Genomic DNA, 11475 nt, shown 5'->3' on the forward strand with positions numbered 1-11475 from the left:
CTCTTTCTCTCTCTCTCTCTGGTTGGCTGTAGGGCCTGAATTCTGGCCTGGGCGCTGTCCCTCAGCTCTTCAGCTCAAGGCTAGTGCTCTACCACTGGAGCCACAGTGCCACTTCAGGCTTTTTCTGCTTCTGTGGTGCTGAGAAATTGAACCCGGGGCCTCATGCATGCAAGACAAGCAATCTACACTGAACCACCTTCCCAGCCCAACACAGCTCTCTTGATTCACATAAAAGGTGTGAAAGAATTACAGCATGAATGAATAATCATTTTGTACATGTGATTACCCATGACCACCTTGAACAATACTTTTTTATTTTTGGTTGGTCATCAGGCTTGAACTCAGGGCCTGGGAGCTGCCCCTGAGTTCGTTTGCCCAAGGCTAGTGCTCTACCTCTTTGAGCCACAGTGCCACTTCCAGTTTATTGGTGGCTAATTGGAGATGAATCTCATGGACTTTCCTGCCCCTGATGTCTTTGAACCAAAATCCTCAGATCTCAACCTCCTGAGTAACTAAGATTACAGGTGTGAGTCACCCAGCAGATTTCTTTAAAATTAATACATTACTTGTACAGGGAAGGGTTTCTCTGTGACATTTTCACACTTGTACAAATGAATTCCAGCCAATCTTGCCCCTCATCCTTCCCCACCTCCTCCCTTCTTAAAACAATCTCAATAGGTTTCATTTGCTCTCTTTTCACACAAGCAAGCAAACCACTTCTAACACATGCATCCTCATACCCTCACTCACCGCCCTCTTGTTAGCCCAACCCTCCCCAGCAGAACTTGTTTTAGTTATCTGTCATTCCTGTGTGTGTATTAAAATTGCACTAAGGGACTTCACTATGGTATTTCAGATATGAATATATTGTGTGTTTCTCAGAATGACTTTCTATTGTTTTTCTTTCCCCAACCTCCCACACTCCTATTGATCACCAGCTTTCATTGAGTCTCTTTATGTCTTGTGTGTGTGTGTGTGTGTGTGTGTGTGTGTGTGTGTGTGTGTATGCGGGGACAGACTTGAACTCAGGACCTCATGCTCTCACTCAGATTTTTTTCTGCTCATAGCTGATGCTCTACAAGTTCAGCCATGGCCTCCCATTCCAAGATGCTTTAGGTCTTCATACATAGCTGCATAGTTCCCCCTCTTAGTTTTTTCCTCTCTTTCTTCTTTCTCCTAAATATTCCCACAGGTAGAATCATGTGGAACCATAGATGTGTTTGACAAAACCCATGACCCAGGTTCATGAATCTTACCAGAGGAATTGTTTGTCCTCATGACACTGCTTCCTACCTTTGACTTTAGACTTGTAGGTTGGACGTGGGCTAGGGATTCCTCCCTGAAGGTCTCAGGAAGTACGCTGACCCCAAGGGCTCATTTTCATTCTGGAGATCATTTTCAATCTATTCCAAGTGAGTTCCTTTCCAGATAAACTTTCCTATCACTTTCACCACACTTGGTGGCTTGCCAGAGCTCTTCTCTTGAAGGACACAAAAGTTAAGATAGATGTGCCAATTCTTCTGGTAACAAAAGTAGCCTACCCTAACCCCAGCAGACCAGAACTTGTTTTTCATTTGGGACTATGTGTAGGATGACATAATGATGAGTAATGCTCCAGAGCCAAGTTAAACTTGAGAAGGATCCACGCTGCATGGGGACCTTCTTATCAGTTCACAGGAGGCTGCCTCCCTAAGAATCAAAGTTTTGATTATAGCATGTAAGACAGGCAAATGGAGAACAAAAGAGTGAGACAGAGAAGGCTGTCAGCACATAAGCACTGAACCAAGGACTCTCCTAGCATAGACCCTTGGCTCCTGTCTGTTGCCTATCAAACTGTGGTCTTTCACTCCAGAAATGGGGGCACAGCGAGCAGTACTGCCCATGTGCTCAGGCCTGCATCTCCAATGTCACCTTTTTGGAACTGCTCTTTCGCTCTTTCTTTCCCTTCCTTCCTTTCTTCCTTCCTTTCTTTCTTTTTTAAATGTCCCACTCTCTTTTGTCCTGGATCTGGATCTGGCAGAGGTGTCTAGGTCTAGGGCAATGAGACCTGGTCATGGGTGGGTCCTGTCTGGTGCCCGGCTTCTGTAGGGGCTCTCTACTGGTCAGGGGTAGAGTGGAGCAGATGCTTTGAGGAGCTCCAGGATGCATGCAACTCCTTATCAGTTACGTGCCTTGGTGTCAGGATCCCCTCCTCCCATCTTGTGAACTTAGGCGGCCAGCATGGGCTGACATGCTGATATTGAGTAATTCAAATTGTTTGTATAGATAGTGCCCCCACAAACCCAGGGGAGATTACTTGTTGAGGGGATGGCAGTAAAAGCAAAGCACCGGCCAAAGGCACTTGGTGGATGGATGTGTTTTCTTCCTTTGGGGCAGGCGACCACCAGGCGTGGGGGATCCAAAGGGAGGGGAGTAGGAGGATGATGGGAAGGGTCTTGCGTTTTGGAATCACTGACTAGAGACTAGGACTGAGGGGAGTAAAGGGAAGGGGGGAGGAGGGGAAGGAGGAGGGACCAGGGGGAGGGGGCACATCAAGCCTCAGCCTTTCTATCTCCAGCCCCAGCCTTCTGGGTATCGCCTCTGGCTGCTCTTCGGGTTATGTAACCCCGGAACGTGGCAGCTGAGCAAGAGAAAGAGTAGGGGAGGGGAGGAAAGGAGAGAAGAGAGGCGGGGCGAGGGTGGTGGGCGTGGTGGGGATGAGAAGCGCAGCCTCTGGCTGGACCCCTTGGGCTGTCTTTCAGGATTCCTGGAAGATCAGCCCTTCCTCTTCCCACCGGGGCATCCTGTCTCCCGCCTCAGTTTCCCTATCCTTTCTCCCACCGTCCTGACAGGGGACCTGTAGCTTCTGGATGGATTCCCCACCCCCCTCCTCCTATGGTTTTAGTTTCCTCCGCAAACGTCTCAGCCATACTACTTTAGCCAAGTCAATGAGCTGCCGCTGGGAGCCTCAGTTTACCAGTTGGCAACTTGAGCAGCACATGCAAAGCGCGTAGCATCCGTGGTGCGCGGTGTAAGATAGGTGACCGCCGCGGGGCAGGCGGCCGGCAGGACGCAGTGGAAGGTTGGCTTGGCAAAGCTGGGCTCGTACTCCCGGGACGGTGGGAGAGGGAGGGGCGGGTCGGTGGGGCGGGCAGCCTCTTCCTGCGGCCCCTCGGGGCTCCCCCCCTCCGCAGCCCCTCCCCCGCCCCCGTGCCAGGACCCTCCCCGCGCTCTCCTCGGAGGTCGCAGTCCAGCCAGCGGGCGGTGGGCGGGCCGGAGGGGCGTGGGGTGATGGCGGGGGCCGGCAGGAAGGGGCGGGGGGCTCCCGAGCGACCGGCAGGAAGAAGCAAACCCGCAGATCGCGGCCAGTCACTCGCGCCCGCACCTCTGCGCTAGCCATGTGGGGCGTCCTGTTCGCCTTGGCCGCCTTGGCGCCTGCGGGGCGCCTGGGTCTGGGGGCGCCCAGCGCCTCGATGCTGGATCTGACGCCGCCTACCACCACCGAAGCCTCGGGCTCGACCCTGGCCCCTGCACAACCTCCCTCGAAGGCGAACGGTGAGCCTCCGGATCCAGACCACTCACTTCCAACACACACACACACACACTCACACACACACACACACAAGGAGCAATGACTGCTGATTCAGCAACCCCATTCCAGCCAGACCTAGTCAGCAGCCCTGGGATTCAGGCGTTAGTTGTGATGCTGGCTCCAAACTCCAACCTTCCCCTTTTACAGATGAAGAAACTGAGGCCAGCAAGAGGGGAGAAAGACGTGCAAAGGCACCAGATTCTAAAGGTCGCAGAGTAAGAGTGTGTTGGAGAAAAGTTTAGGAAAGAGTCCGGAGGGAAAGAACAACAGAAGGAGAGACCCTGTGTGGAGGCTGTGCAGAGCAAGGAACACTGTCCCCAGAGGAGGAGAGACAGGCTGCCTGACCGCCCCTGAACTTCTCCCTGAGGAAGGCCCCAGCACAGGAGTGCCAGCCTGCATAACCTGAAGAACAGATTCCAAGACAGAACGTCTCAGTGGAGAAGGACAGTGGAGACAGCCCAGAGGCTTTGGGACAGGGCATCTAGTCTTGAGCTAGAGTGAGGGGTGTAGTGCTGGGTGCTGGTGGCCCACACCTGTAATCCTACCTCCTCAAGAGGCTGAGATCTGAGGATCGAGGTTCAAACCTGGTCAGGAAAGTCCTCGATACTCTTCTATAAACCATCAGAAAAGGTGGAAGTGGTGCTGTGGCTCCAGTGGTAGAACGCTAGCCTTGAGCTGAAGAGCTGAGGGACAGCGTCCAGGCCTAGAGTTCAAGACCCATGACTGACATAAAAAAAAAGAGTGAGGGTGGTATGGTTAGGGGGGTACAGGAGACAGGAGGGGTATGAAGCATCCACAGGGAAAGAACCAAACTCAGCTCTTTGGAATGCCCAATTTCTAGGGGTTAGATGGTCAGTGGGCCAAAGATGAGGCTGGCCAGGGGGCATGTCAGGAAGAGGCACTAAAGAAGTGGCTAGAGTGGGTCAAGCTGCAGGTTTTGAACCCCGTGCTATGTCGTTTGGAAACTTGCGGTGGGCTTGCCACAGGCTGGTATGCCTTCTTGGGCTGGAAGACCATTCCCTCAGGAATGGTTTCATACTTCTTCCATCCCCAATGAATGCTGGACTCTTTTGGATTCCAGGGACCTCAGCACAACGTGTCCTAGTTCCAGTTATCAAGAAAAAAGTCATTGTGAGGAAGCGAAAGAAGGGAATTCGTCTCAGCCCCTCCCTGACAACAAGACCTTCGGTGACTACCAGTAGACCAAGGACCCTCGAAATCCCTAAGAAACAAGAATCAGGTACTGTCTCTCCAGGAGCTCTGCTCTGGCAATTACCAGCCTAGCTCCTGGCCTCATGTCCCCTGCCTGCCCAGCACATGAATGTAAGCTTAGCTTCTCACCTGTTCTGACTACCTTCCCTCTCTGGCCCAGTCTCACTGCTCTGTTCCCATCCCTAGGCTGCCCTCCATTGGGCCTGGAGTCCCTGAAGGTTTCAGATAGCCAGTTCGAGGCATCCAGCAGCCAGTCCTATGGTCTTGGACCACACCGAGGACGGCTCAACATCCAGGTGGGCAGCCTGGCTGAGTCCACTCCTCATCTTGGCCCACCCTACTCTCCCTACCTGGGCCTGACACTCTGTCCTTTGCCCACAGTCAGGCCTGGAGGATGGTGATCTATATGATGGAGCCTGGTGTGCTGAAGAACAGGATGATGAGCCCTGGTTTCAGGTGGATGCTAAGAAACCCGTCCGCTTCTCAGGCATTATCACACAGGGCAGGAACTCTATCTGGAGGTGAGGAGGCCACCTCCCTACTTGGGAAGTCATGGGTAGATACGGGAGGATTGTGGTGGGACCCTTGAGGACATCAATTATTATTTTTTCTTTCTTTTTTTTTTTTCTGTCAGTCGTAGGACTTGAACTATGGGCCTAGGTGCTATCCCTGAGCTTCTATTTTGCTCAAAGCTAGTGCTCTACCACTTAAGCCCCAGAACCACTTCTGGCTTTTTCTGCATAGTTTATTGGGGATAAGAATCAAACAGACTTTCTTGCCCAGGGTGGCTTTGAACCACAATCCTCAGATCTTAGCCTCCTGAGTAGCTAGGATGGTAGGCGTGAACCACTGGAGCCCGGCAATGATATCTTCTCCTTCCAGATATGACTGGGTCACATCATACAAGGTCCAATTCAGCAATGACAGCTGGAACTGGTGGGGGAGTAGGAATCTCAGCACTGGGATGGATGCGGTGAGTGGTCCCATAGTGGCTGAGCCCCTCTATCCTGGGAATTGGGCACCCAGATCATTGTATGGTACTTGGTTAGGTTGATGCTCCTCTGAGGATAAAGGATAGGTGTCCATTTAGGCATCTCAGGGAGAGAGGAGGAAGAGAGAGAGGGGGGCAGGGAGAAACCCAGCAGGCACCATTTGTGTGAATGAGTGCATGTGTTGGTACTGGGGCTTGAACTCAGGGCCTCAAGCCCTCATTTGCTTTTCTGCCCTGGTTGGCTTCAAACTCTGATCCTCAGATCTCAGCCTCCTGAGTAGGTAGATTATAGGTATGAGTCACCAGTGCCTGGCTGAGAGCCAAGCTTTTTTCTTTTCAGTGCTAGAGACTGAACCCAGGGCCTTATATAGTCCAGGCAAGTGCTCTGCCATTAAATCATGTCTCCAGCCCAGGATGTTTCAGGCTGCGCCCTATAACCACTCTAGATATAACATGGCCTTGTGCTGAAGTTTCCTCCTTCTGGCCCCTGGGACTCTGGCTTGCATCACTTCTTGCCTGCTCATGGCTTTGACTTCTCCGTGTTACAGACCTCTTTGAGATTTGGCTACAGAACAGAGTCCTGGCCAGCATCAGGAAGGGCCATTCCTGCACTGCATGGCCATGTTAGCCTAACCAGTTGTGACCAAGCCAGAAAACAGCTGCCTTAAGGGGCCAGGGCAGAAGTCAGGGTGTGGGGAGCAGGGTCCTGGTTTAAAACAGTGCAGCTTTCCAGCTGAGCCCAGCAGAGAGGATTAGCCAGTGAGCTCGGGAGCCTGAGTTTCTTCTCTGATCAATCTTGGGTTTTGACCAGCCCTAAAAAGGGTCTCAATGTCTCCAGGTATTTCCTGCCAATTCAGACCCAGAAACCCCTGTGCTGAACCTCCTACCAGAGCCTCAGGTGGCACGCTATATCCGTCTGCTGCCCCAGACCTGGCTTCAGGGAGGTGCATCTTGCCTCCGGGCAGAGATCCTGGCCTGCCCAGTCTTAGGTGGGCAGATGGGAAAAGGCTGGATGGGCAGGGCCTGGGTTCAGGATGCATCCTCCACTGTGAACTTTATCATGAATTCATCTTCTACCAGATTCTACTGGCTTACCTCCTGAGGCCTATGCACCAGGTTCTTCTGATACCTTGGACTTTCGGCATCATAACTATAAGGACATGAGGAAGGTCAGATATAACCCCTATGACCCAGGAAAGAGAGCCTGCTTACCCTCTACCTACCAGGGCAAAACCTGCATGTCCCTTGCCACCAACCCCATTCCCATACATTCTTCAGTTCTCTCTGCTGATTGCTAAGCTCTGCCTCAATTCCCCTTGCCCTCCCACTTCCCCTATTCTGTTCCTTCCTTCTGAGTCTGCTGCTCCACTGGTGAACCATGCCAGATGCTCTAATCAGTTTGGCCCACCACTGACTTGTAAGTCCTTCCACAGCCATGTGTTTTCTGACTCCTGGATGTAACCAGCTTATGCTCCCTTTTGTCCCCCCCCCCCAGCTAATGCAGCAAGTAAACGACCAGTGCCCCAATATCACCCGTATCTACAGCATTGGGAAGAGCTACCAGGGTCTGAAGCTGTATGTGATGGAAATGTCTGACCACCCCGGAGAGCATGAACTAGGTACTGGCAGGTGGTGTGGGGAGAGGTGGGCACAGGGCAAAGCCAAGTGTATGAAGCAGCTGTGAGCTCTCTGTGTTCTCAGGAGAGCCTGAAGTGCGCTATGTGGCTGGCATGCATGGGAATGAGGCCCTGGGGAGGGAGCTGCTTCTGCTCCTGATGCAGTTCCTGTGCCATGAGTACCTGAGAGGGAACCCACGAGTAACCCGGCTGCTCACTGAGACACGCATTCATCTGTTGCCCTCCATGAACCCCGATGGCTATGAGATTGCCTATCGCAAGGTGGGCTACCTGGCATGAGTCACACACACACACACACACACACCCCGTCCCTTCTGCACTGGTGCTCAAGAGACTGCTTGGCTTGAACAGACTCTTTCTCTTGGCAGGGTTCGGAGCTGGCAGGCTGGGCAGAAGGTCGCTGGACCTACCAGGGCATTGACCTTAATCACAATTTTGCTGACCTCAACACTCCATTGTGGGATGCTGAGGATGATGGGCTGGTGCCCCACACTGTCCCCAACCATCACCTACCATTGCCTACATACTATACGCTTCCCAATGCCACTGTAAGTATTCTGGGGGGTGGTGAGGGAAGACTACCCAGAGACCTCTTGTTGCTGTGTCCCACTTCTGATCGATCCCCATCCAGGTGGCTCCTGAAACTTGGGCAGTGATCCATTGGATGAAGCGGATCCCCTTTGTGCTGAGTGCCAATCTCCATGGGGGTGAACTGGTGGTGTCCTACCCATTCGACATGACACGGACTCCCTGGGCTGCCCGTGAACTGACTCCCACAGCTGATGACGCAGTCTTTCGTTGGCTCAGCACAGTCTATGCTGGCAGTAATCGGGCCATGCAGGACCCAGATCGTCGACCTTGTCACAACCAGGACTTCTCCATACAGGGCAACATCATCAATGGGGCTGACTGGCACACAGTTCCTGGGAGTATGTGAGGGATCCTGCGGGAGGAGGGGTGGAGTGAACCCCTTCCTGGTGGTAGACCCCTGACCTCTAAGACAGTCTGCTGTGTGCAGGGCACTCCTGTTAATTTCCACCCAGAAGTCCCTCTCAGGGGACAGCACCAGGAGTGTGGAACGCCCATCCTGCCCCCCTCCCCCAAGCTCTGATGTCTGTAATTTCTTCCAGGCATGAATGACTTCAGCTACCTCCACACCAACTGCTTTGAGATCACTGTAGAGCTGTCCTGTGACAAGTTCCCTCATGAGAATGAGTTGCCCCAGGAGTGGGAGAATAACAAAGATGCCCTCCTCACTTACCTGGAGCAGGTCAGACTGGAATCCCCCAGCCTGCTTAACTCACTCCTAGCCAGTCTGCTCTCCACGTAAGGCTGCCTCTGCCACCTGGGCTTCTTCTAAGGTCCAACCTATACGAGATTCCCATGATGGCCACTTAGCATTGATAGTCTTGGATGAATCTAGACAGGAAGTGCAGTTTGTTAGCAGAGTGGTGTCAGACAATGTGAGCCCGTGGGACTAGAGACAGCAGTCTGAGGGTTGGTCCCTAAAACTGTCCCAGATCTAGTCTCAGGGGACTCTGCAGGGAAGATATTACTCGGGTATAGAGAGAGTCACTATGCATGTGGGAAAGCCCAAAGACACAGATACTCCCTCCTCCCAGTTGGAGGTAAGTTTCTAATCAGGAGAGAAATTAACCAAAAAACGTGTCTCTTGGGAATCTTGTCGCAGTACCACTTTTATCAGGTTCACAGGAAAGCCAGAAAGTTAGTCACACTCATGCAGAGCAGAAAGGCTTTTCTGGTTTGTTTCATTGCTTGCTTGCTTGTTTTCTGATGTTGTTGTTTGTTTTTGCCAGTACCAGAATTTGAACTCAGGTCCTCAACCTTACTTGGATTGCTTATTTAGCTTGCTTGTTTGATCATTTGAACCATACCTCCAGCCCAGCTTTTTGCCGATCAATTGGAGATGGAGTTTCAAAGACTTTTCTTCTCAGGCAGACTTTGAACTATGATCCTTCAGGTCTCAGAATCTGGAGTAGCTAGGATTATAGGAACCAATGCTGTCTGGCTTACTTTTTGTTTTGTTTTGATTTCGTGATGATATGGAATCTTATTGTATAGCCCAGGGTGGCCTTGAACGAGGGATCATGCTGCCTTCACCTTAGGGTTTTAATAAACTTTTCTGTTGGGTCTAGTGGTCAGCAGATCACAGGTGTGATCTGCTGAGGATCATGAGTTCCATACCCACCTGAGATACATAGCAAAATCTTGTCTTAAAAGCAGAAACAAAACCCAAACCTTCTCCTACACAGGTGCGCATGGGCATTGCAGGAGTTGTGAGGGACAAGGACACCGAGGCTGGGATTGCTGATGCTGTCATTTCTGTGGACGGGATTAACCATGATGTCACAACCGGTAAGGAGTAGCAGAGTGAGGCCTGGGGCCCTGAGGGAGGGGGTGGGGACTTTAGACTGAGTCAGAAATGGAGAATCATCGGATGCTGACCTTGCTGCACTCTCCTCAGCACGAGACGGGGATTACTGGCGACTGCTGACCCCAGGGAATTACTCCGTGACCGCCAGTGCTGAGGGCTACCATTCAGTTACTCGGAACTGCCGGGTCACCTTTGAAGAGGGCCCTTTCCCTTGTAATTTCCTGCTCACCAAGACTCCCAAACAGAGACTGCGAGAGCTGCTGACAGCAAAGGCCAAGCTGCCCCCGGACCTTCGGAGGCGGCTGGAGCGTCTCAGGGGAAAGAAGTAATAGCTGCAGTTGAAGAGAGCTGGAGGGAGCCTTGGACAGGCTGGACCTGTCCAGAACTGAAGGGGAAGTGTGGGGGTGGGGAACAAAGTAGAAGAAGAGGTGCTCCAGCTCATTAAAGCTGCCTGGCACCTATCGCCCTGTTGTCTGTATGTCTCAAGTCCTTACCTGGGAACAGGCCTCAGGCCACCTCTCACTGTCCACGCTGCACACGTTAGCACTTAAGTCTTGGAGACATTGTGTGGAAAGAGGATCTCACATAAGTCCTGGAACCCAGGGCCTAGCAGAGCCACAAACAACAAATGGGAAAGTAGACAAATTGGACAAGTCTCAGTAAAAGTTAAAAACTTGTGGGCATTAAAGAACACTATTAGCAGATTAAAACAGCAGCTCAGAGAATGAGAAGAAATAGCTGCAAATCACAGATCTGATAAGATTTAATTAATTTTTTTGCTGGTCCTACGGCTTGTGCTTTGGACCTGGGTTCTGTCCCTGAGCTTTTGTGCTCAAGGCTAGTGCTCTACCACCAGATCCATAGCTCCACTTTTTGTCTTTTGTGGTTAATGGGAGATAAGAGCCTTATGGACTTTGCTGCCTATCCTGGCTTTGAATCTCAATCCTCACATCTCAGTCTCCAGAGTAGTTAGGATTACAGGTATGAGCCATCTGGCTATTCATATATAAGATTTATATAGAACTCTGAAAACTCAAGAATAATAACCAAACAACAACTCAGGGCTGGCAGCATGGCTGAAGCTGTAAATAAAGTACCTGTCTAGCAAGTGCGAGGACCAAAGTTCAAACCCTATCCAGTACTGCCAAAAAAAATATAAGCAACCCAATTACAAAATGGATAAAGTGTGTGCTGTGGCTCATACTTGTAATCCTGTCTACTCAGAAGGATGAGATCTGAGGATTGTGGTTTGAAGCCAGCCTGGGCTTCAAGAAAGTCTATGAAACTCTTATCTCCAATTAACCACAAAAATAAAAGGCCAGAAGTGGAGCTCTGGCTCAAGAGTGCTAGCCTTGAGCAAAAAAGTTCAGGGGCAGTGCCTAGGCCCTGAGTTCAAGCCCCAAGCCCATGACCAGCACACATACAAAATGGACAAAGGTTTTAGCAGGCATTTCTCCAAAAATGATATAGAAATGGTCAATAAATATGTGCAAAAAGTATAACATTACAGATCATCATAGAAATACAAATCAAAACCATAACAAGATGCCACTTCAAACCCAATAAAATGCCTATATCACAAAGTTAGAAAATATGGTCAGAGGGCTGGGAAGGTGGCTCAGTGGTAGAGTGCTTGCCTTGCATGCCTGAGGCCCTGGGTTCAATTCCT

At 51.2% G+C, this 11475-nt stretch overlaps 1 protein-coding gene across 2 annotated transcripts; it reads left to right on the top strand.

Moving 5' to 3' along the window:
- The first annotated feature begins 3377 nt into the window (after positions 1-3377).
- Cpxm1 (carboxypeptidase X (M14 family), member 1) lies at positions 3378-10135 on the top strand. 2 transcript variants are annotated; one of them, XM_013010807.1, is made up of 14 exons: positions 3378-3534; positions 4653-4811; positions 4970-5079; positions 5165-5304; positions 5666-5756; positions 6613-6763; positions 6855-6943; positions 7270-7393; positions 7476-7672; positions 7780-7959; positions 8043-8340; positions 8542-8681; positions 9685-9787; positions 9897-10135. In XM_013010807.1, exons 1-14 carry the CDS (start codon positions 3378-3380, stop codon positions 10133-10135), a joined length of 2178 nt encoding a protein of 725 aa, XP_012866261.1. The 2 variants fall into 2 exon arrangements, with proteins under 2 accessions (XP_012866261.1, XP_012866262.1); XM_013010808.1 differs by having other exon boundaries at positions 8043-8118.
- The last annotated feature ends 1340 nt before the right edge of the window (positions 10136-11475 follow it).

The sequence above is a fragment of the Dipodomys ordii genome, unplaced genomic scaffold, assembly GCF_000151885.1.
Source record: "Dipodomys ordii isolate 6190 unplaced genomic scaffold, Dord_2.0 Scaffold13, whole genome shotgun sequence".
Lineage (NCBI taxonomy): Eukaryota > Metazoa > Chordata > Mammalia > Rodentia > Heteromyidae > Dipodomys > Dipodomys ordii.